At 35.5% G+C, this 25,905-nt stretch overlaps 1 protein-coding gene across 2 annotated transcripts in view; it reads right to left on the bottom strand.

The window, feature by feature from the left end:
- Window positions 1–1,400: 1,400 nt before the first annotated feature.
- Window positions 1,401–25,905, bottom strand: part of SH3BGRL (SH3 domain binding glutamate rich protein like) — an 84,607-nt gene continuing 60,102 nt past the window's right edge. For both annotated transcript variants that reach the window (XM_043571520.1, XM_043571521.1), the window contains exons 2-4: window positions 14,701–14,886; window positions 9,941–10,021; window positions 1,401–2,751 (exon numbers count right to left, since the gene is read on the bottom strand). In XM_043571520.1, coding sequence (XP_043427455.1) covers window positions 2,719–2,751; window positions 9,941–10,021; window positions 14,701–14,886 — 300 coding nt within the window. In that variant the 3' untranslated portion in view covers window positions 1,401–2,718. The remainder of the gene's footprint in view (window positions 2,752–9,940; window positions 10,022–14,700; window positions 14,887–25,905) is intronic.

The following is a 25,905-nucleotide window of genomic DNA, read 5'->3' as shown; positions in this document are numbered from 1 at the left end:
GGTCATAAGCTCCAAACCCTACAAACTCCACCATCACCCCAAAAACCTCATCAGCAATGATTTCAAAAATTATGAAGAAGGTATTTGTAAGACACTGAACTGCTGGAGGAATGATTAACTCTTCATGTTCATAGTATTATTTCTTGTACTCCCATTTATAATATCAAAATAATTCACCATGATTAATGATAGGATAGTGAGCAAACAGAAGTAATAGGGATTTGCCATGTACTATTTGTCGTTATCATTTAAGAATATTATAATTTAGTACTATTACTTTTCTCATAATTCAAATGAATTGAAATATGATTTTGAATGAATAAGTATAAAATAATTGTCCACTTAGAATACTGCAAGAAACATTATCAGTGATGAGGGAACTTGGGGCAAGCTGAGGGCAAAATACAGGCTGGCTCTCCCCCCAACTCCCCTGCCCAGGTGGAATATGTGTGATATTTCTCAGACACTCCTGGCTACCCAAAAACAAAGGAAAGGGGTTTAAGTGCTTGCCATGGTAATGTGGGAAACTAAGGCAAATGAAAAATTAAATTCCCTTACTGCCTACAGCCAATTGACAAGTCCTTGAAATCAGCAGAGTGACCGCCCTCTAGGAGCTCAGCTCAGCTGCTTAGATGATGACAATTTGCTAGGGGCAAAAGAGAATCTTACCTTTTTTCCCAGCGTCAAGGATCCTGTAAGTCAAGTTCCTTTATCTCAACTGCCCCAAGACACATGCTGGCAATCATACTCCAAGCTTATGGTCTCCTGATATACATCTGAAGGGTCTTATGACTGAGGTTTTATTAAACAGTAATAAATGGCATTTTCCTAGCAACCACTAGCCCCTCAAGGTCCTGGAAACCTTGCTTCTAAAATTCCTTAAAGACTTATTCTATCCCCGATCTCCTCCCAACCTGAGGATATATAATGAGTTACCTGTCACGACCTCAGTGCAGTTCTTCCTACCCATGGGTCCTGTCCCCATGCTTGAATAAAATCAACTTTTTGCACCAAAGACATCTTCAAGAATTCTCTCTTGGCCATTGGCTCTGGACCCCATGAGTCCCCCATCATCCCAAAACTTCATAAATCAGCATTTAATAAAGCTCAGGAGAAAATATTGACCAAACATTTTTCTAGCATTTTCCAGAATCAATTACAAGGCACCCTGTTTTCTCTAGAGTTCTCTATGGCATATTTTTGTAGACAAAACAATGGAATAATTCTGTTTAATTCTAGTGTATATAGCAAAATTTAGAATCCTAAAAAAGGAAATTTAGAAATTACATTTAAATTATTTTCTGTCATTTTTTTCTTTTCTCCTTTCCCACTTTCTAAAACATGTATTACTCATCTAAAATTACTATTATACTATTTAGAAACTCCAGGAACACGTAAAATATGTTTCTAAAAGGACTGAGTTTATTGTAAAGCATCACATTAAGTTTGAATCTCAGTAAACAAAACTATGTCTTCACTGTATGTTGATTTTGGCATAGAACACAGACTTGCACACATCAAATGATAGGGTAAGGTAATTTAAAGTAAAAGGTGGTTTTTTTTAAGTAATAAAGTAGTGTGGAACTAAGGTACAATATGTATATCTTCCGGGTAAGTAATTAAGTCATAATGTTTTTTGTTTTCTTACAAGTTTTCATAATTAATATTTTAAAAATTGACTCTTTTATCTGATACTTGTGTTATCACTGGAATAGAAGCATAGAAAAGATTCTCTCTGCTTAGATTTACATATTCATACAATATGTGCCCAAGCTGAAACAAACATGTCAAATATCTGAGAGGTAGTGGCATTCATGACCACAAGTTGATTTAAAAGTGTGAACCATTAAGATTTTTTTTAGCAAAGACCTAAGGAAAACCAGACTTGGGCATTGAGTGCTGACCTATTTTGTAATAGTTAATTAGAAGTCTGAGCTTTTTGCAAAAGAATGCCATTTTAAAATTACATGCTAGCCCAGTTTCATAATATATATATGTATATATATACATACATATACATATATATGTATGTATATATATATATACATGTTTCAATGAGGCAAGCAACTTAGAAACATAATTGCATCATAGCTCTGCAGTTAAGGGAGGAACTTGTCAATTGAACATATCTGTTTTTTGTTTTTTTTTGTAGGAGATCATCTGTTCTGATCACTGAAGTAAACAATAAAGGGCTACATTTAGAAGCATAAAAAACCTGTTTAGTACATAAAAGTTTCAATTACAAAATAATGGGAATGTTATAATTACCATAAGAAATTACAATGTCTGACACATAAAAATTACCTGCAACTGCTTTTTAATCACAATAATGTTATATCAAAGGGTACATATTTTTGTTAGCTAAAATTAATGAGGCAATTTTGGAACAAGAGACAGATTCTTTTGCTCTGTTTTAAAAGCTGCAATAATAATACCAGAAAAGGCACAGGTCTTTTTTTTCTTTTTTACAATCACTGAAGTATATAAAATGCCTTGGCAGATAACAATACTATTCCATGACATCTAAAAATTTTGTTCACTTCTCATTCTCCTCATCATAATACTCACATTTTAATTATGTATTATTCATTTTGATTGTTTGCATGTGAAAACACCAAATAATCTATTATCTCAACATTAAGCTGATTTCTTTTGAAGATAATTTTAAGAGCAATAGAGATTCCTTTTTCAGGATGCTTAAGGCAGAATGTTTCAGGTTCATGCTTGCTGCTTTGCCTGAGCTTCTGCTTCCTGAAATGAAAAACAAACAAAACATAAATTTAAATATCACAAAACAGACATCCATGTACATTTTGGTTACACTATATTAGCTCAAATTATTAAGAATATTCAAAAACAAAAACAAATGTTTCCCAGAGAAGACTGCTTAAAAATTCTTAATAGAAAAACTATAAAATAGAAACTTCTGCTTAGAAGCAGATGTAATAGAAGACTGCCTAATCATTACTAATTGTGTGAAATAATTCCATAAAAGCCAGTGATTTCCAATTATAGTTCAAATTTTAAAAAATAGATGATTTCCTTTCTCTGTGATTTTTCATCAAAAATTGAGTGTTCAAAACATTGTCACCTAAAGTTTACAGTTAGTTGTTTTGTTTAATTAAGGTTTAAATTACTTTAAAAATGTGATATTTATTAAAATGTTGTTGCTTTAAATTTTATAATGGTAGGCAGGAAAACAGGTCAGGTTTTCTTTCTTCTCCTCTGGGCAATGAGTATTTCTACCATAGGAACTCTGACCTATAGGTGTGCTCTGGAACCTACCATACTACTTGACACAAAATACACTTCAAGGAAAGTTTATGGAACTAAAGATGGGTGGTAAGAGTGACTTTGGTGAAAGAAACTTCAGAGTTAGGTTGTAGAAATCATGCATACTAGACAATATCATTCTAAACACCTGTCATAAATTGAATACTTGATGGTCTCAGGAGGAGTAGGAGTAGCTGAATACTCCAGATACTCTGCCCAGAAGAAGGGGGAAAGAGCAAAAATGAAAGATGCCTAGATTCTTACAAAACAAAAAAAGGTAGAAATGAAAGAAAGAAGGATGCAAAAGAGGACACTGTAATTCATTTTTTTTAATTTTTAAAAAAATGTTTATTTATTTTTGAGAGAGAGAAAGAGAGCACAAGTAGGGGAGAGGCAGAGAGAGAGGGAGACAAAGAATCCAAAGCAGGCCCCATGCTGTCTGTGCAAAGTCTGATTTGGGGCTCAAACACATGAACCATGAGATCATGACCTGAGCCAAAGTTAGAAGCTCAACTGACTGAGCTGAGCCACCCATGAACCCCTGTAATTCATTCTTAATACATTTTCAACAAAACAGATGTAAAATACTACCTTCCAGAAACCTTGGCAAAAAAAAAAAAAAGATCCTAAGCGCTTTTAAAACTTTAAATATCATGTTACGTTGTCAAAATGAATATATCTTAGACCCTCATTATGCATTTTGTTTCATTTTATGGAACAAGCTTGTGAGAATTTCCTCATAACATAATGAATTTTACACTAAGACTCCTCAAAGGCTTAGCTCATATCATTGGGGAAGTAGTTATATAAAAATGTGAATATGGGCGCCTGGGTGGCTCAGTCGGCTGAGCACCCAACTCTTGATTTCGGCTCAGGTCATCACCCAGGGTCGTGGAATGGAGCCCTGTGTACAGCTTTGTGCTGAGTGTGGAACCTGCTTAGAATTCTCTCTCTCTGTCTCTGTCTCTCTGTCTCTCTCTCTCCCTCTGCCCCTCTTTCTGACTCGTGTTCTCTCTCTAAAAAAAAAAAAAAATAATAATAAAATACAATAGAAATAGAAATAAAAATGTGAATATGTGAAGTCCTTCTTTTTATGCACATCTAATGCCTCTGAGTAACTAGTATTTTGGAAACACCCTAAATCCCTAAAGTCACATCTTATCACTCTTTGCTGTAATTAGTTATAAATCCTTTAGCTCTCAGTTATCCCTTTTAATGGAAGAAATTATTGGCACAGACATCCAAAACAAAAAAGCTATTCAATTTTTTTGTAATTTGCCTTTGCAATAATACATTGTATTTAAAGTAAATTATTTACTTTTCTAATTATATTTTATCCATCAAATATATAAATTGTGCTAAAATATTTGTTAGTACATAAATGTAAGTAGCCAATAATTATAGTTCATGGATTATCTAATTAAACTGAGAGATTTGGAAACAGCCATATGAGGTATCTTCCCCCTTTATTCCTAATATAAACATCATTCCATAAATGTACCAATTTTGCATCAAATAATCCTGGGTTCAGATTTTAGCTCTGTTACTTAATAATTATGTAACCTTGGACAAATTAATTAAATTATCTGAGCATCAGTTTCCTTTTCTATAAAATGTCATTCAGGACACCTAGCTCATAACGATGGTTTAAGGATAAAATGAGTTGTATGTGAAGGGTCTAGCTCAGTGCTTGGCCATTTCAAGCATACGTCCTTCTTTCCTGCTTTTCTCTTCTCCACTTTTTGCCAAGTAACTAGGACCAACACCACAGCTAAGTGAAATTAATATAAAATTTCTCTTGGATATGTGGTAAAATAGAATGGGCTTAGTGGAAATAGGAATGTTTCAAATCTCACAGCAGAGGCAGACTCCATTGCTCCTCCCTGAAGCAGTGTGGTTCAACCAAAGCTAATGAGAACATTTCTGCAACCAGCATTCTCTACTCCCTCAATATACTACTAGTGAATATGCGTCAATAATTTTTTCTCTCAACATTAACATCACCAGATTTTTATTTTTTAGTAAAAAAATGTTATTTCATATCTGAAAACCATCACCTTCTATAAAAAAATGTTAGTACTCAGGAATAATCTTCCATATTAATAAAATAAATAGTAAATATTAATATACCCTGTTTTGAATGCATCCATATACAAAATAATATAAAAATTGTCTTTCACAGGAGGATTCCTTGTTTTATGGAAATATTTGTCAGAAGATATTTTTAAATACCAAGTTCTCCACTGAATTGGTTTTGAATAATTTTTAAATGTAAATAGAATGTATGCAAGTTATTTGGAACATAAAGAAAGGAGAAAAATATTCATGTTTAGCTATGGTTCAGTTCAGTCTCTTAACATAGAGTATTAATCATACAGTAAAAACAATTATATACCTTATTATAATGTATCTTTTCACAAAATCATTTTTTTAATGAAAGCACTAGTTCTTTCAGTGAATAAACTATTTTTGTCAACACTATTTTTGGACATTTAACTTGTTTTCAAAGTTTCAGGATTATATATAGTGCTTTGAAACATATTTTTATCCATAAAATTCATTCAGTGTTGATTTATTTTGGTTGACCCCACTGTTAGACATTTAATTTACTTCCAAAGTTTTAGGATTGCAAATAGCATTTTGATTTGTTTTTATTCATAAAACTTTTTCCATGTATAGAATTATTTCATTAATGAAGACTATAATACCCCATGTGAAATTACTGGGTGAAGAACTGTAAACATTTTAGGGTCCTTGATACCTGTTTGCCATTCTAGTTATCAAAAGAGAGTACCAATTCATACTACCACCAGCAATATGTGAGCATTTTAATGCACCCTTCTTAGCACTGAGTATTATCCTTTGTTTTATATTTACTAATTTCATGGATGAAAATTGAATCTCATTTTATCACATGTCTTTATTGTCAGTGCATTTTTCAAATGTGGGTTAACTAGTTGTATTTCTTATTTTGTATACTTTCTTTTTTTGAGAGAGTGTGTAAGCATGAGCAGGGGAGGGGCAGAGGATGAGGGAGGGAGAGAATCTTAAGCAGGCTCCATGATCAGCACAGAGCCCAATGCTGGGCTCCATCTCACCACTGTGAGATCATGATCTGAGCTGAAATCAAAAGCTGGACGCTTAACTGACTAAGCCACACAGTCACCCCTTATTTTGTATACTTTCTCTTTGTCAGTTCTTTCTGGAAGGCTTATTGTCATATTAAATTAAAGGGGGAAAAAATTCTGAAAGCTGAGCTGAAGAATAGAAAAATCATCATTCCGATATCAAATTTATCACTTTTAGTCTTGGAAAAAAAACCTTTTAAAAACCTATGGGGCGCCTGGGTGGCGCAGTCGGTTAAGCGTCCGACTTCAGCCAGGTCATGATCTCGCGGCCCGTGAGTTCCAGCCCCGCGTCAGGCTCTGGGCTGATGGCTCAGAGCCTGGAGCCTGTTTCCGATTCTGTGTCTCCCTCTCTCTCTGCCCCTCCCCTGTTCATGCTCTGTCTCTCTCTGTCCCAAAAATAAATAAATGTTGAAAAAAAATTAAAAAAAAAACCTATGAAATACTAGCATTCAAAATCTTCCTATCACCAAATAAAAGACATAGCATAGGGAATATAGGGAATACTGTAATAGCATTACATGGTGACAAATGATAGCTTACTATAATTCGTACAAAAGTTGAATCACTATGTGGTACACCTGAAATTAATGTAATATTGTGTGTCAACTATACTCAAGTAAAAACAAATTAAACAAAATAAAACAATCTCCCTATTACCAATCCTCCCTTAACTCCACTGTCAACTCAAGATCTTTTCTTATTATCCCAATCTATCCACTCTCTCCTTGCTAACATGCACTGTTTTACTTTATTCTTACTCCTAGGCTTAAATGAGGATGGAAAAAAAAAAACCTATCAGCTGACTGGCTCCACTATGAACTCATCAACTCTAGCTGGACCCTCTATTTTGCTCAGCCATACTTCCATTCACAATCTTAATCTACTCTAGACTATTTTCACCAACTGAATCCTTTCAATTCTCCTCAAAGTTCTAATACCTTAAATTTCCCATCACACCTAGCAGATGACCTTACACTAAATATAAGACATTTTAAAATATGAACTTCTCTAACCTCTTTGCACATTAAAATTTCTATTTTTATCGTTCTCTTCTCATTCTGTCCAATGTCAGAAAAAAATGCATGTCCTCTCCTTTCCAAGACTAACTCTTCCCCTGGATCACTCACTTTTTTGTTTCCTACATGATGTTTGTTTTATTTTCCAGTCACTCAGGTTAGAAGCCCTGTATATAGCTTCACTTCTTCCCAGTTCTTTACATACACAAACATCTCATAAATTTCTATATCTTATTATACATGAGTTTTCTATATCTCCTAAATTCATTTTTTCTTTCCATGGCCACTACACCACTTTAAGCCCTCTTCATTACTTTTCTGGACTTCTAAAGTACCCTCTAATGGGTAGGCCTATCTCTAATATCTCATTTCTCCAATATTTTATAATCCATACAGCTTTCAAATTTATTCTCTTAAGACATAGATCAAATCACATCTTAAAGTACAGAGATAATCTTATCACTGTATTCCCCCTTTTCCTACCTTGGCTTTTAGATACCTAGAGGATAAAACTGAAAGTACCTAACACAGCATTCATAATTTAGTCCAAACCTACCTAGTCAATCTCACCTCCTCTATTTAATATGCCCTATTATGGAGACATGCAGCACTACACTTTGCTCCCTGAAAATATCATCATGTGAAGCTACATGCAGTAGTTCCTGTTCTGCCTCTATGAAAGACACCTTAGTGTCCTTTCAGTATTTTTGAATCCCTAACAGCTCAAATGTCACTTCCTCTATGAAACTTTCCCCAAATTCCTTAAAAATAATTTATTATTATTTTCTCTGGATGCCTATGGCACTTTTTTTCACACCATACAGAATTTACTATAACATGTGTTGGATTATAATTATTTGTAGTCATATTTGTTATATAATTATTTGTATACTTTTCCTTCACTAGGTTAAAAACATTTTGAAGGTAGCGACTAAGTTGTATTCTCCATATTTGTCTCACCATCAATGTCAAGTTAGTGTTTGGCACTCAATAAATACTTACTGAATGAATGACTTCTACTTTTAACTAAAGAAGAGGGAGTAATCAGTCACAGAAAATAGATAATCCTTCTTTTCATACTTCCTCTTATCTGAACTGAAATCAATGATTTAACTTGGGTTTTACTAACTTGATTAAACAGAAATGTCTTACCTAACATTTCTTCCAACTTAAATTATACAAAGCCTAAAATAAGACATTTTATTCATGGGAAAAGAAATTTCAGGAAGGAAACAGAATTTCACAGTGAACCAGACAGCAATGTTAGTAAATTATCTCTAGTTGAAAACAAGTAATAACACAGATTCCCGAAATTGGAGAAGGAGCTGGAGTTCAAAGAATCCATTTAACATAAAATCAGTTGCTATGAATAAAACATAAAATGATAGAACAGGGGGGTATACATTCTGATTAAGCCAGCCTGTGTAGAAAAGACCTATGGTAAAAAGCATGGGGTGCCTGGGTGGCTCAGTTGGTTGAGCAGCCAACTTCAGTTCAGGTCATTATCTCTTGGTTCATGAGTTCGAGCCCCACATTGGGCTTGCTGCTATCAGCGCAGAGCCTGCTTCTGATCCTCTGTCCCCCTCTCTTTATTCCCCTCCCCTTCTCATGCTCTGTCTCTCAAAAATAAAAATAAACATTTAAAAATATTTTAAAAAAGAAAAGACCTATGGTAAAAAGCAAAGGTATATTTAAAGCCCATAGCTTTGAGACATTTCATTAAATAAGCAATTTAATTTTTGATTCTTTTCTTTATATGATCTCCCCAGGAAACACTGCCATTTGAAAAATTATTTGTTGCTGGCAGGGAGAAAGTCCCAAATTTAGCCAGCAATTTAGTGACCAGTTTAGAAACTCAAATGCTCTTAATTTTTATGTAATTTTTTAAATGTTTATTTATTTTTGCGACAGAGGGAGAGAGAGCGCGAGTAGGGGAGGGGCAGAGAGAGAGGGAGACACAGAATCTGAAACAGTCTCCAGGCTCTGAGCTGTCAGCACAGACCCCGATGCGGGGCTCGAACCCACGAACCGTGAGATCACGACCTGAGCCAAAGTGGGTGGCTCCACCGACTGAGCCACCCAGGCGCCCCAATGCTCTTAGTTAATTTGAATGGATGACTCCAGCATTTACTCTCACACAAAGACAATAGATGCTGCCAAGAAGATTACTATGAGTAAGATGTGTTCTGTTGATGTAAAACCATTCATGACAGCTGAAATAATGGAGTCTTTAAAGTTGGTAACCACTTATTTATGAATGGGTCAATGAGAGATCTACTGCTTTGGGTAACTTGATGGTGAAGTCACTCCACCTACGTCCCACTCACATACTTTATGTATTTGATTATGCACATGTCTGCCCTACCAGGAATTAAATGCATGCAAAAAAGGAGCATTTCCTTTCAGCCATGTTACACTGCCTCTAGCTTAATCTGAATACATAATAAGGGTAGACATCTCACGGACTAAAAAACCCAGCAGCAATAAAATGGCTAATAAAGCAAGGAAAAAAAGGAATCATACCTTTGAACCAGGTGGAGCTGTCAAGCCTAAAAAGGCATACACTGCATTATTTTCTCTGGCTTCAAAGAAGGCATCATAGTCCTTAATGAAAAGAAGGAAAGGAGAATAAGCAATATGTAACCAACAAAGGAAATAAAAGAGCAAATTTATTCATAACTAACTGATTGGTGAACCTTTTTTGGGGGGGGCATATAGGTTATCGAATTTCCATAGTGCTAGGACTCTGGGAAATGTAGTAAAGAATCAAGGCATGTTAGATCCTATTTAATGTGAGTTAGAATATATGCTATTTTGTGGGGCAGAAATTTCAAACCGGATTATTTAATATCACATAGCATTTAAATCTGCCTCAGGCCAAGTAGCTTTCTCCACAGCTAAAGCAGCCAACTATTTGCCAGCAAGAGGTTGCTTATTTCTAGTAGGAGAGGCTATTACTTCCATTCCCCATTATTTCTCTTTCATTATTTATTTTTTTTTTAATTTTTTTTTAACGTTTATTTATTTTGGGGACAGAGAGAGAGACAGAGCATGAACGGGGGAGGGTCAGAGAGAGAGGGAGACACAGAATTGGAAACAGGCTCCAGGCTCTGAGCCATCAGCCCAGAGCCCGACGCGGGGCTCGAACTCACGGACCGCGAGATCGTGACCTGGCTGAAGTCGGACGCTTAACCGACTGCGCCACCCAGGCGCCCCTTTCATTATTTATTAAGATAGAGATATCCTCAGAACCTTCAGTAGACTGAATATTAGCTATATATGCCCAAGACCATAAGAGTAATAAATCTGTGCTGTTTTTGGAAGGAGGGAATGAGATTTTCATGAAATATGACCAGAAGAGCAAATGGACCACAAAAAAGTTTCAATTCAGGGATCCATGAAAAGCCTCACATGACTGAATTTGGTTGGGCTTCCCACTGTCATCCTCTAAGCCACTAAGCATGCTTTACAAGTAACAAATAGAATTGCCTAAATTTGACTATGACATATAATCAATAGCAAACCTACTTAGAAAACTTGGAAACCTACTGCCTATAACTGGCCTTACTTTGTTTAATTTAAAACACACAGAAATAAGTCTGGCATTTTGGCTGATTTATTGGAGGTGAAGAGCACTCATAATTTTCTGGTTTCTCTAGAGACTTCCTCACCAACAGATTATCAATTATAGTTTTCTATATGTGTATGTGTAATTCCTGGTACTTGGAGGATCTGGAGATATAAATTTTAGATATATGTATAGTTCCTGATACTTGGAGGATCTCTCAAGCAATGGATGATCTTAAATTGGAACCTCACCCCCAGAAACATCAGAATTTCTCTCTCTTATTTAGGGATTCTTTTCACAGTCAGAATTGATTAGCCCTACTGGAATCTCCCAAGGATTAACTCAAAGCACCTTATCATGTACCCTAGATGCTGACAAAGGAATAAACCCTACACAGTAGGCACATATGAACAGTATCCTATGAGCTCACTCTTTGAGCTCACTATTCTAAAGTGAAACTAATTGGATACTAACAAACAATTTCATACTGAGACACATTACCTTTAAAGCACTCAAGGTAAACAATATACAAACAATATACATCATTTCTAAACTCAACCACTTGGAAGTAAACAAAATGTTAGTTGAAAGAGTCCAACAGTTGTAGAAGAGGTATTTCTTACCTCTTGTTCAAAGTAACAAAAAAAATTCTTATCAGTCTTTAAGTTCATGTGAAAGAAAGTAGGTCTTCAACTATATTTAAATCTGATCATAAAATTGTACTCTACTGATCAAGAAATGCAACTCTAGTTCAAGTGTTTTGGGATCAAAGTATATATATTTTTTAGATGTTTATTTATTTTTATGCAGGAGGGGCAGAGAGAGAGGGAGAGAAAATCTCAAGCAGGCTCCACACTGTCAGCATGGAGCCTAATGGGGAGCTTGATCCCACAAACTGTGAGATCGTGACCTGAGCCAAAATCAAGAGTCAGACACTTAACAGACTGAGCCACCCAGGTTGCCCTGGATCAAAGTATATTATCTTTTCTTGGCCTTGGACTTTGCAAGCCCAAACAGGTTTCTAACTCTGAGACAAAAGAACATTACCAGTTTCTCAATTAACCCAGATTAATTAAGTTATTCTGAAAATATTTATTAAGCACCTACTACATGCCAATCATTTTTTTGGTGCTAAGAATACAAGAGTAAACAGAATATTTTTAATTCTTTTTTAATGTTTTATTTATTTGAGAGAGAGAGATAGAGAATGCAAGTGAGCGGGGGAGGGGCAGAGAGAGAGGGTGATAGAGGAAAGGCAAACAGGAAATGATAAGGAAACCCAAAGATTAACAACAGCAAGAAGCTACTACCACAGCTACAAGGTTAAAGGAAAGAGTAGAGAAGATATTACAAAACCCAGGGGCTGAGACATGTAGTACCACAAAGGAGACATAGCCACTGTCATGGACACTTCCAGAAGCAAGAAAGAGAGGAATACCTTGGTTTTTCCTCTGTCTTCCACTCTACCAACCAGTATCTCCTATTATTGGCCAAACCTAATAGGTAGCCACTCACCAATGGAGATTGGGAAATGTAATTTACTGAGGTCAACCTCCCCCATAATACAGAATGGAAAAAAGAACAAAAATGGGATCTTTGCATAAATAGGAAAATGAAATACACAGTGTTTCAACAGCAAAGGTAAGAGGTTTAGAATAAAACAGATTTAGGCTTAAATCCTAGCTGTATGGTTTAGCAAGTCAGTTAGCCTTCTTCTAAGCCTCAATTTCTTCATCTATAATACAGGAATAACAATACCTACCTCATGGGATTAGTATGAGAACTAATTAATATAACACACATAAAGCATGTGGCACAATAGCTGACATATCATACATATGTTTTCTATGAATAGTTACTATATATTCTTCTCCATATGAGTCTGTATAGGGATAAATTTTAATTCTTATTGTTATTAAATTCTTAACTTAGTGTCTGGTATATAGCAGGCATTCAGTAAAAGTTGGATTCTCTTTCCATTAACAAATATTTATTTGATCAAGTCTCACCTCCTGCCCCTTCCTTTCCATCTCCTTATTTCTCAGTGATACCTTATTTCTATAACATACTCCATTCCTTTACAGTGTGGCTTCTGAGGGAGAAATAAACCAGGTAAATGCTTCTCAAACGTTACCCTTATAACCTAAAATGTGCTTGTTTTCAAAGTCAAATGAGTTAAAATTTCTGACTCAAAAAAGTTAAGAGAATATATGCTGGCTTAGATTGCACTGGATGGCCTCTAAGGCCTCTTCCAGCTCCTGGAATTCAATAATTTGCAGAAATTTCCATTATAGAGGCACTGAGGTTTCACTATCTAAATGAAGAGCCAATTGTCTTTTCCTTATCTGCAGAGTATGTCTTTACACATTGGCCCCATTAGCAGCAACAGTTGAAATCTCCAGGATGCTCCTCAGAACTGAACAAATTGAATTCACAGAGAAAATATTTTATGCCAATAAAGTTCTCAATTTTTCCATGGTTCCTCCCCTAGATTTTCTGAATTGGCACATAAAAAAGATCCCCACCCAAAAGTGTCCTTCTTACTTCCATATAAACCTATCAAGTAGAAGATTTGGATTTCTGGCTCTAATACATTTTTCTCTCAGTCATGCTAATTCTGAGGACATAGCAGTGCAAACAATTCTTTACTAGAAATTCCTATAGCCCTCACATATGCTTTCTGTACTGTGTCATCACATGGACATATATTTATAACCACATTCCAATTGCTTCAGGTGTGTGTGATTCTTCCGACATCTCACTCCCAACCAGCTCCTTAAGAGAAAAGACTGTTTTGTTTATACTTGCACTTGCCATAGTATCTAAAATTGCCAGAGACGACAGATGTTACTAAAAGAATAAAGGAAACTACTCTAGGGTTTAAATGAACTAAAGATGGCATACTTGAAAACACCAGTCACAAAGCAAAAACTCCATTTTTGTTTCCCTTGTTACTTACATGAGTTCAATTAGCTAACTTAAGATTTTATGAAAATTCATTAATAATATCAAAATAAGGGGCACCTGGGTGGCTCAGTCAGCTGAGCGTCCAACTCTCGATTTCCATTCAGGTCATGATCTCACAGTTCATGAGATGGAGCCCTACATCCAACTCTGTGCTGACAGTGCAGAGCCTGCTTGGGATTCTCTCTCTCCCTCTCTCTCTCTCAAATTAAAAAAAATATATTTTAAATAATACCAAAATAAAAGTATTACTAGATTCAAGTAGGAAATAAGATATTACTCTTTTTTAACTACTTTTAATCTAAATAAGTAAAGCAGCTGACTTCTTTCAGAAACTTCTTCATGGACAGGACAGAAACAACACAATTGCTCTAGATAGAATTCAGATGAAGAAATGGAAAGGCAGGGCACCTTCCTAGCTCAGTCGGTACAGCATGCAACTCTTGATCTCAGGGTTGTAAGTCTGAGCCACAGGATGGGTGTAGACATTACTTAAAAATAAAATCTTTAAAAAAAGGGAAAGGAAACTATGTGCCCAAGGTCTGTATTTATGCATTTACAGGAAAGTTGTGAGGTAGGGATGGATTACTCATCCATCTGCTTCCTAGTAGAAATATCCTAGCTGCCTAGGTTGGATGAAGAGATGAACAGGATAAATGGCTGTATGCAAATTTGGGGGTGTAGTGAAGGGGATAGGATGGATGTGAGGCAATCCATTTCGATAAAACAAGAGTTTAAATTGGTTTCTTACCCCACGGTACTGGCTTTCGTTGAAAATCTGAGGTGGCAGGGGGTACCCTGTGGCTGGTCGATTGTTTTCAGGTACATTTTCTCTCATCCACTTTCGATTCTCTTCATTGGCTGCAATGTCTTTTTCTTCAAATCCTATTTTGTTAGCTTCTAAAAAACCAAGCACATCTTGCTGTTTCTTCTTAATCTAGAACGCAAAGGACAAAGAAACTATATTGTTGAAAAAAATATTTTGTTGTTTTTATTTTTCAAATTAAAAGCCAGTGTTTGTGAACTAGCTGAAATTAATTCAGACACGGATCAAGATTTGTGGTTTCACAGAAGATATGTAGCTTTTCTTCTTTATTATTTTGTTGTTAATGATGTCTCACAACTGGATTGAATAGCTTTAAGTCTACAAATCCGTGTATAAACCTATTTTTTTTTCTTTATCCAAAGAAAACTCCCACATCTAATGATGCAGAAGTGAGGCTAGCTAATGCATATCAATAACCTAAAGTGCAGTTAAATCAAAACCGAGTAGTGGGAAGCTTTGCTTTCTGATTATCTACAAGCTTTTCTTAGTTTCAGCCTCATAGAAAATCTTTCCAAATGACTTGAGATTATGTCCTTTTTTTGCTTTAAATTTTATCTTTAATTTTTATTTTTGTATCTGTAAATTAAAAAGTCCATAATTATTATAGCTTCTAAGTGATTTTAGATCTTTCTCATGACAGAATAATTCTTAAAAATATATACCTGCTAGCATTTTTCCAGTTCTTTTTTTTAATTAACTTTTTATTTTAATCCCAGTGTATTTAACAGTGTCATATTAGTTTCAGGTGATTCAACAATTCCATACATCACCCAGTGCTCATCACAAGTGCATTCCTTAATCCCCATTACCTATATCACCCATTCTCGCCCCCCACCTCCCCTCTGGTAACCATCAGTTTGTTCTTTATAGTCAAGAGTCTGTCTCTTTGTCTTTCTCTTCTTTTCTTCCTTTGCACAACTGTCTTGTTTCTTAAATTCCACATATGAGTGAAATCAGAGGGTATTTGCCTTTCTCTAACTGACATATTTTGCTTAGCATAATACTTTCTAGCTCCATGTCCTTGCAAATGACAAGATTTAATTCTTTTTTATGACTGAATAATGTTCAAGTATGTATATATACCACTTTTTTTCATTCATTTATCTATTAATGCATACTTGGGCTGCTTCCATAATTTGGCTACCGTATACCATAATGGAATAAACATAGGGGGTGCACTTATCCTTTTTAATTAGCACTTTTGTATTTTGGGGGTAAATAGTAGTGTGATTATGGGATCATAGGGTAATTCTATTTATACATTTTTGAGGAACTGTTTTCCCCAGTAGCTGCACCAGTTTGCATTTCCACCAACAGTGCAAAAGTGTTTCCTTTTCTCCACAACCTCACCAACACTCGTTTCTTGTGTTTTTAATTTCAGACATTCTGACAGGTGTGAGGTGACAACTGATTGCGGTTTTGATTTGCATTTCTCTGACAGTGATGTTGAGCATCTTTTCATGCATCTATTGGCCAACTATCTGTCTTCTTTGGAGAAATGTCTGTTCATGTTTTCTGCCCAGTTTTTAATTGGATTATTTTATTTTTGGGGGTGTTGAGTTGCATCAGTTCTTTATATATTTTGGATACTAACCCTTTATTGGATATGTCATTTGTAAATATCTTTTCCCATTCAGAAGGTTGCCTTTTAGGTTTTTTTTTTTACTGTTTCCTTCACTGTGCAGAAGCTTTTTGTTTTCATGTAGTCCTAACAGTCTATTTTTGCCTTTGTTTCCCTTGCCTCAAGATATATATCCAGAAAAATGTTGTTATGACCGAGGTCAGAGATATCACTGTCTGTGCTCTCTTCCAGGATTTTTATGGTTTCAGGTCTCACATTTAGGTCTTTAATCCATTTTGAATTTATCTTTGGGTATGGGAAAAGAAAGAGGTCCAGTTTCACTGTTGCACATAACTGACAAGTTTTCACAAAAAACCTTTTGTTGAAGAGACTGTCTTTTTCCAATGGGATATTCTCTCCTACTTTGTCGAAGATTAATTGCCCATATAATTGTGGGTTTATTTCTGTTTTTTCTATTCTGTTCTATTGATCTATGTGTCTACTTTTGTGCCAGTATCATACTGTTTTGGTCACTACACCTTTGTAATATAACTTGTAGCCCAGAATTGTGATTCCTCCAGCTTTGCTTTTCTTTTTCAAGATTGCTTTGCTATTCAGGATCTTTTGTGGTTTCATACACATTTTCAGATTGTTTATTCTAGCTCTTAGAAAAATGCTATTGGCATTTTGATGGGGATTTCATTAAATGTGTAGATTGCTTTTGGTAATATAGACATTTTAATAATGTTTGCTCTTGCAATCCATCAGTATGGAATGTCTTTCCATTTCCTTGTGTCATCTTCAATTTCTTTCGTCAATGTTTTAGAGTCCAGAATACAGGTCTTTCACCACTTTGGTTGGGTTTATTTCTAGATATCTTATTGTTTATGTTGCCATTGTAAATGGGGTTGATTCCTTAATTTCTCTTTTTGCTGCTTAATTATTAGTGTATAGAAATGCAATAGATTTCTGTATAATTTTGTATCCTGCGATTCTACTGAATTCATGTATACCCTATGACTTCATGTAGTAGAGTCTAAAGGCTGGGATTGTGATGCCTCCTGCTTTGGTCTCCTTCCTCAATATTACTTTGGCTATTCGGGGTCTTTGGTGGATCCATACAAATTTTAGGATTGCTTGTTCTAGCTTTGAGAAGAATGCTGGTGCAATTTTGATTGGGATTGCATTGAATGTGTAGATTGCTTTGGGTAGTATTGACATTTTAACAATATTTATTCTTCCAATCCATGAGCACAGGAAGTTTTTCCATTTCTTTGTGTCTTCTTCAATTTCCTTCATAAGCTTTCTATAGTTTTCAACATTTCTAAAGTTTTCAGATCTTTTACCTCTTTGGTTAAGTTTACTCCTAGGTATTTTATGATTCTTGGTGCAATTATGAATGGAATCAGTTTCTTTATTTGTCTTTCTGTTGCTTCATTATTAGTGTATAAGAATGCAACTGATTTCTGTACATTGATTTTGTATCCTGTGACTTTGCTGAATTCATGTATCAGTTCTAGCAGACTTGTGGTGGAGTCTAATAAATAAAATGAGGGTTGTTGGGGGGGAGGGAGGAGAAAGTGGGTGATGGGCATTGAGGAGAGCACCTGTTGGGATGAGCACTGAGTGTGTTATGGAAACCAATTTTGTAATAAATATCATATTAAAAAAATAAAAGAAACTTGATTCTTGACATGACAGACAAGAAACTGAGGCTAGCAGGAGAGCAACTGTTTCTTCCAAGTAACAATTGTTCAGTGGCCCTGCTTTGTGTCTTTGGAGGGAAGGATACCTTGATTCTCAACCCTGACATGTGGACTGAAATAACTTCACATTCTTTGGGTGGAAGTGAGGGGTGTTTGCTCTTTTCAAAAGATTGATTTAAATTTTTGGACTGTGCCAGTGTCCACTTGCAAATGCTTTTATGTGCTGAAGAGGATACCAATAACCTTTTAACTCCAAACTAATTTCTTGTTTACAGCAGAAGTGAGGCAGAACCTCTGTTTATCTTTGCTAGCCTATGGGATGAGAAAGATAAGGGGAATAACCTCAAGGTTGACAAGACACCTTTTCTTTTGTTAATCATCTCTGCTCTGGCCTGCTTTGCCTGCAGTGCAGTAGTCCATAGTCCAATTTCACCAATTTACCTAACCTGGCCCTATTCTCCTATGAAAGCAGCTTTCTGCTATAGTACTAAATTTGGGGTGCTTTCACTCTGAATTTCTAATATTATTCCTATGTATTGGGCATCTTTGCACTGTTTCTATTTCAGGCCTTTGCCTCTCTCTCTCTACTCTTGGGGGCTCTGCACCCCCTCCCTATTTTGGGGTGCCTTTGCACCTCCTTATTCCTGGCACCTTTGTGCCTCCCTATTCTTGGGGTGTCTTTTCACCCCCCTATTCTTAGGGTGCCAATTTGGTTTACCCAAAATCGGGTGTGAGCAATTTTATGACTTTGTATTTCTTTATGCCTTGTCAACCCATTGGTGTAAGCCCAGGGGATTCCTAAGCTTATTCCCCACACCGTTTGTACTTTTGTTCCAGTCAGGATTGAATCTCATAAGCTTCACAAGATTTAGAATATCTGGGCTCACAGAAGTTATGGTTCATCTAGCATAGAGAGATACTTTGGGTTATTAGAAGGTATTTGTTAATTATTCCCAAATTCACAGGAATTTCAAATTGTGGTTGTTTTCAGACAAGACTAGGAGATATATATTGTCTTATTATTTATTTCAATCAATCACAATTACCATTTATAAAAGGCCCATTAAGTGACAGCAGCCAAAGTATGTCTTTTACATGTTATTTCATTTAATATTTAAAAAATTTTAACGCTTTTTACTTATTTTTGAGAAAGACATGAGTGGGGGAGGAGCAGAGATAGAGGGAGACATAGAATCCAAAGCAGGCTCCAGGCTCTGAGCTGTCAGCACAGAGCCCGATGTGGGGCTTGAGCCCATGAGCTGTGACATCATGACCCAAGCTGAAGTTGGATGCTCAACCTATTGAGCCACCCAGGCACTCCTTCACTTAATATTTATAATATGCTATAAAGAAGATACTACCTCCACTTTATGGATTAGAATACTGAAGTTAAAAGAAGTTAAGTAGGAGGAGCCAAGAAGGTGGAACAGCATGGAAGCTTTCGGTGTGTCTCCTGTCCATGAAATACAGCCAGGCCAACACTAAACCATCCTACACATCTAGAAAACTTATTGGAAGATTAAGACAACAATCTGCACAACCTGAACCACAGAATTCAGCAGAAAGAGAAAAAACTCATTTTTATTTTCAATTTTTATTAAAAATATGTCTTTAATTTTTATTACTATATTTTTTACTTTTGTGTAAATTTTGTCAAATTCTACTTTACTTCCATCATTTTAATTTAGTCTACTTCAGGGTACTCACCTTTTCAAATTTTCAAACAATTTCCTTCTTTTCTTTCCTTTTCTTTTTTTCTCTTTTTCATTTCTTTTCTTTTTCTTGAATGCAGAATGATAAAAGCTTCATTTTTACTTTCAATTTCTTTTAAATATATTTTTATTTAAATTTTATTACTGTATTTTTGCTTTTATGTAAATTTTTTTCAAATTCTATCTTACTCCCATCATTTTATTTTAGTCTACTAAGGTGTATTCACTTTTTCAAATTTTCAAATGATTTCCTTTTTTTCTTTTCTTTTCTTTTTTCTTTTTTATATTTTTCATTTATTTTCTTTTTTCTTTATCTTTTTTCTCTTGTTCATTTCTTTTCTTTTTTCTTAAATACAGAAAATGAAAAAATTCATATTTCTTTTTAATTTTTATTAAAAAGATTTTTCTTTAATTTTTTTCTACTATATTCTATACTTTTGTGTATATTTTTTTCAAATTCTATTTTACCCACATCATCTATTTTAGTCTACTTTAGTGTAACCATTTTTTCAAATTCTCAAACGATTCCCTTTTTTTTCTCCACCCCCCCTTTTTTTCCCTCTAATCTGTCAGACCACTTTCAACACCCAGACCAAAACACACCTAGGATCTAGAATAATCTTTTTGATTTGTATCTGTGTGTGTTTTTTTAATTTTTAATTTTTAATTTCAATATTTTTTTAATTTTAATTTTTTTATTTCAATATTTCTACCTCATTGATTCCTTTTATTCCTTCAAAATGGCAAAACAAAGGAATTCACCCCAAAAGAAAGAGCACGAAGAAACGACAGCCAGGGATTTAACCAACAGAGATAGAAGCAAGATGTCTGAACCAGAATTTAGAATCGCGATAATAAGAATACTAGCTGGAGTTGAAAACAGATTAGAATCCCTTACTTCAGAGATAAAAGAAGAAAAAAAAAGCCAGAATTATATTAAACATGCTATAACTGAGCTGCAATCACGGATGGATGCAGCGGTGGCAAGGATGGATGAGGCAGAACAGAGAATCAGTGATAAAGAGGACAACTTATAGAGAATAACGAAGAAGAAAAAAAGAGGGAGATTAAGGCAAAAGAGCACTATTTAAGAATTAGAGATATCAGTGACTCATTAAAAAGGAACAACATCAGAATCATAGGGGTTCCAGAGGAGGAAGAGAGAGAAATAGGGGTAGAAGGGTTATGTGAGCAAACCATAGTGGAAAACTTTGTTAAGCTGCAGAAAGACAGACATCAAAATCCAGGAACCACAGGGGACTTGCATTAGATTCAACAAAAACCAACCATCAACAAGGCATATCATAGTCAAATTCACAAAATACTCAGGCAAGGAGAGAATCATGAAAGCAGCAAGGGAAAAAAAGTCCCTAACCTACAAGGGAAGACAGATCAGGTTTGCAGCAGACGTATCCACAGAAACTTGGCAGGCCAGAAAGGAGTGGTGGTATATATTCAGTGTGCTGAATCAGAAAAATATGAAGCCAAGAATTCTTTATCCAGCAAGGCTGTCATTCAAAATGGGAGAGAGAAAAAGTTTCCCAGACAAACAAAAATTAAAGGAGTTTATTAACACTAAACCAGCCCTGCAAGAAATTTTATGAAAGAGTCTCTGAGGGGAGAGGGGAGAAAAGATGAATATATATATATATATCAATAGCAAACAATATATATCACAAGCAACAAAAGATTAGAAAGGATCACAGAACACCACCAGAAACTCCAACTCTAGAAGTATAATGGCAATAAATTCGTATCTTTCAGTACTCACACTAAACGTCAATGGACTCAATGCTCCAATCAAAAGACATAGGGTAACAGAATGGATAAAAAAAACAAGATACATCTATATGCTGTTTACAAGAGACCCACGTTAGACCTAAAGACACCTTCATATTGAAAGTAAGCGGATGGAGAACCATCTATCATGCTAATGGTCAACAAAAGAAAGCCAGAGTAGCCATACTTCTATTAGACAATCTAGACTTTAAAATAAAGACTGTATCAAGAGATGCAGAAGTGCATTATATCATAATCAAGGGGTCTATAGATCAAGAAGACCTACCAATTGTGAACATTTATGTGCCAAATGTGAAAGAACCCAAATATATAAATCAATTAATCACAAACATAAAGAAACTCATTGACAATAATACCATAATAGTAGGATACTTCAACACTCCATTCACAGCAGTAGACAGATCATCTCATCAAAAAATCAACAAAGGAACAATGGCTTTGAATGACACATTGGACCAGATGGACTTAACAGATATACTCAGAACATTTCATCCTAAAGCAGCAGAATACACATTCTTCTCCAGTGCACATGGAACATTCTCCAGAATAGACCATATACTGGGACACAAATCAGCCGTAAGTAAGTACAAAAAGATTGAGATCATACCGTGCATATTTTCAGACCACAACACTATGAAACTTGAAATCAACCACAAGAAAAAATGTGGAAAGGTAACAAATACTTGGAGACTGAAGAACATCCTACTAAAGAATGAATAGACTAACCAAGATGTTAAAGAAGGCATTAAAAAGTGTATTGAAGTCAATGAAAATGATAACACCACAACCCTAAACCTCTGGGAATGCAGCAAAGGCGGTCATAAGAGGAAAGTATATAGCAATCCAGCCCTTCCTAAAGAAGGAAGAAAGATCTCAGGTATACAACCTAACCTTATGCCTTAAGGAGCTGGAAAAAGAACAGCAAATAAAACCCCAAACCAGCAGAAGACAGGAAATAATAAAGATTAGAACAGAAATTAATGCTATTGAAACCAATAAAACAGTAGAACAGATCGATGAAACCAGAAGCTGGTTCTTTGAATGAATTAACAAAACTGATAAACCACTAGCCAGTTTGATCAAAAAGAAAAAGGAAAGGACCCAAATAAATAAAGTTAAGATTGAAGAGGAGAGATCACAACCAACAAAACAGAAATTAAAAAAAAATAGTAAGAAAATATTATGAGCAATTATATGCCAATAAAATGGGTAATCTGGAAGAAATGGATAAATTCCTAGAAACATATACACTACCAAAAGAGAAACAGGAAGAAATAGAAAATTTGAACAGACCCATAACCAATAAGGAAATTGAAATTGAATTAGTAATCAAAAAATCTGTCAAGAAACAAGAGTCCAGGGCCAGATGGCTTTCCAGAGGAATTCTACCAAATATTTAAGAAAGCGTTAACACCTATTCTCTTGAGGCTGTTCCAAAAAATAGAAATGTAAGGAAAACTTCCAAACTCTTTCTATGAAGCCAGCATTACCTTGATTCCAAAACCAGACAGAGACCCCACGGAAAGTAGAACTATAGATCAATTTCCCTGATGAACATGGATGCAAAAATCCTCAACAAGATATTAGCCAACCGGATCCAACAATACATTAAAAAAATTATTCACTATGACCAAGTGGGATTTATACCTGGGCTGCAGGGCTGGTTCAATATCTGCAAAACAATTAACGTGATTCATCACATTAATAAAAGAAAGGACAGGGGCGCCTGGGTGGCTCAGTCCGTTAAGCAGCCGACTTCAGCTCAGGTCATGATCTTGTGGTCCGTGAGTTTGAGCCCCACGTCGGGCTCTGTGCTGCCAGCTCAGAGCCTGGAGCCTGTTTCAGATTCTGTGTCTCCATCTCTCTGACCCTCCCCCATTCATGCTCTGTCTCTCTCTGTCTCAAAAATAAATAAACGTTAAAAAAAGGTTTTTTTTAAATAAAAAAAAAATAAAAGAAAGGACAAGAACCATATTATCCTCTCAATAGATGCAGAGAAGGCATGTGACAGAAAACAGCAAACTTTCTCGATAAAAACCCACAAGAAAGTAGGGATAGAAGCATCATACCTCGAGATCATAAAAGCCACATATGAACAACCCAATGCTAATATCATCCTCAATAGGGAAAAACTGAAATCTTTCCCCCTAAGGCCAGGAACAAGACAGGGATGTTCACTCTCACCACTGTTATTCAACATAGTATTAGAAGTCTTAGCCTCTGCAATCAGACGACACAAAGAAATAAAAGGCATCCAAATCGTCCAGGAAGAGGTCAAACTTTCACTCTTTGTCGATGACATGATACTCTATATGGAAAACCCAAAAGATTCCACCAAAAATCTGCTAGATCTGATCCACGAATTCAGCAAAGTTTCAGGATATAAAATCAATGAACAGAAATCAGTTGCATTCCTATACACCAGCAATGAAGCAATAAAAAGAGAAATCAAGGAATCAATCCCATTTACAGTTGCACCAAAAACCATAAAATACCTAGGAATAAATCTAACCCAAGTGGTGAAAAGTCTATATGCTGAAAAATATAGAAAGCTTATGAAAGAAATTGAAGACACTAAGAAAAGGAAAAAGATTCCATGCTCCTGGATAGGAAGAACAAATATTGTGAAAATGTTGGTATTCCCCAAAGCAATCTACATATTGAATCCAATCCCTATCAAAGTAACACCAGCATTCTTCACAGAGCTAGAACAAATAATCTTAAAATTTGTATGGAACCACAAAGACCCCGAATAGCCAAAGCAATCTTAAAAAAGAAAACCAAAGCAGGAGGCATCACAATCCCAGACTTCAAGCTATACTACAAAGCTGTAATCCTCAAGACAGTATGGTACTGGCACAAGAACAGACACTCAGATCAATGGAACAGAATAGAGAACCCAGAAATGGACCCACACACGTATGGCAACTAATCTTTGACAAAGCAGGAAAGAATATCCAATGGAATAAAGACAGTCTCTTCAGCAAGTGGTGCTGGGAAAACGTGACAGCGACATGCAGAAGAATGAACCTGGACCACTTGCTTACACCATACACAAAAATAAACTCAAAATGGATGGAAGACCTCAATGTAATACAGGAAGCCATCAAAATCCTCGAGGAGAAAGCAGGCAACAACCTCTTTGACCTCAGCCTCAGTAGCTTCTTACTCAACACATCTCTGGAGGCAAGGGAAACAAAAGCAAAAATGAACTACTGGGATCTCATCAAAATAAAAACCTTCTGCACAGTGAAGGAAACAATCAGCAAAATTAAAAGGCAACCGATAGAATGGGAGAAGATATTTGCAAATGACATATCAGATAAAGGGTTAGTATCCAAAATCTACAAAGAACTTATCAAACTCAACACCCAAAAAACAAAGAATCCAATGAAGAAATGGGCAAAAGACATGAATAGAAACTTCTCTAAAGAAGACATCTAGATGGCCAGCCAACACATGAAAAAATGCTCACCATCACTCATCAACAGGGAAATACAACTCAAAACCACAATGAGATACCACCTTACACTTGTCAGAATGGCTAACATTAACAACAGGCCACAACAGATGTTGGCGAGGATGCAGAGAAAGAGGGTCTCTTTTGCATTGTTGCTGGGAATGCGAGCTGGTGCAGCCACTCTGGAAAACAGTATGGAGGTTACTCAAAAAACTAAAAATAGAACTACCCTATGACCCAGCAATTGCACTACTAGGCATTTATCCACACAATACAGGTGTGCTGTTTTGAAGGAGCACATGCACCCCCATGTTTATAGCAGCACTATCAACAATAGCCAAAGTATGGGAAAAGCCCAAATATCCATCAATGGATGAATGGATTAAGAAGATGTGGTATATATATACAATGGAGTATTACTTGGCAATCAAAAAGAATGAAATCTTGCCATTTGCAACTATGTGGATGGAACTGGAGGGTATTATGCTAAGTGAAATTAGTCAGTCAGAGAAAGACAAAAATCATATGACTTCACTCATATGAGGACTTTAAGAGACAAAACAGATGAACATAAGGGAAGTTAAACAAAAATAATATAAAAACAGGCAGGGGGACAAAACAGAAGAGACTCATAAATATGGAGAACAAACTGAGTGTTGCTGAAGGGGTTGTGGGCAGGGGGATGGGCTAAATGGGTAAGGGGCATTAAGGAATCTACTTCTGAAATCATTGCTTCAGTATATGCTAACTAATTTTGATGTAAATTTAAAAAAATAAAAAAATAAATTTAAAAAATTAAAAATAAATAAATACATAAATAAATAAATGGGGGGAAAAAGACATAATTACTATAAACACCCAGTACTCCACGTGGTGAAATTGTTGTCAATA

This window comes from Prionailurus bengalensis, chromosome X (genome assembly GCF_016509475.1).
Source record: "Prionailurus bengalensis isolate Pbe53 chromosome X, Fcat_Pben_1.1_paternal_pri, whole genome shotgun sequence".
Taxonomy (NCBI): Eukaryota; Metazoa; Chordata; class Mammalia; order Carnivora; family Felidae; genus Prionailurus; species Prionailurus bengalensis.
Note: the sequence above shows the minus strand (reverse complement) of the source record. Positions and strands in the feature narration are given on the sequence as shown.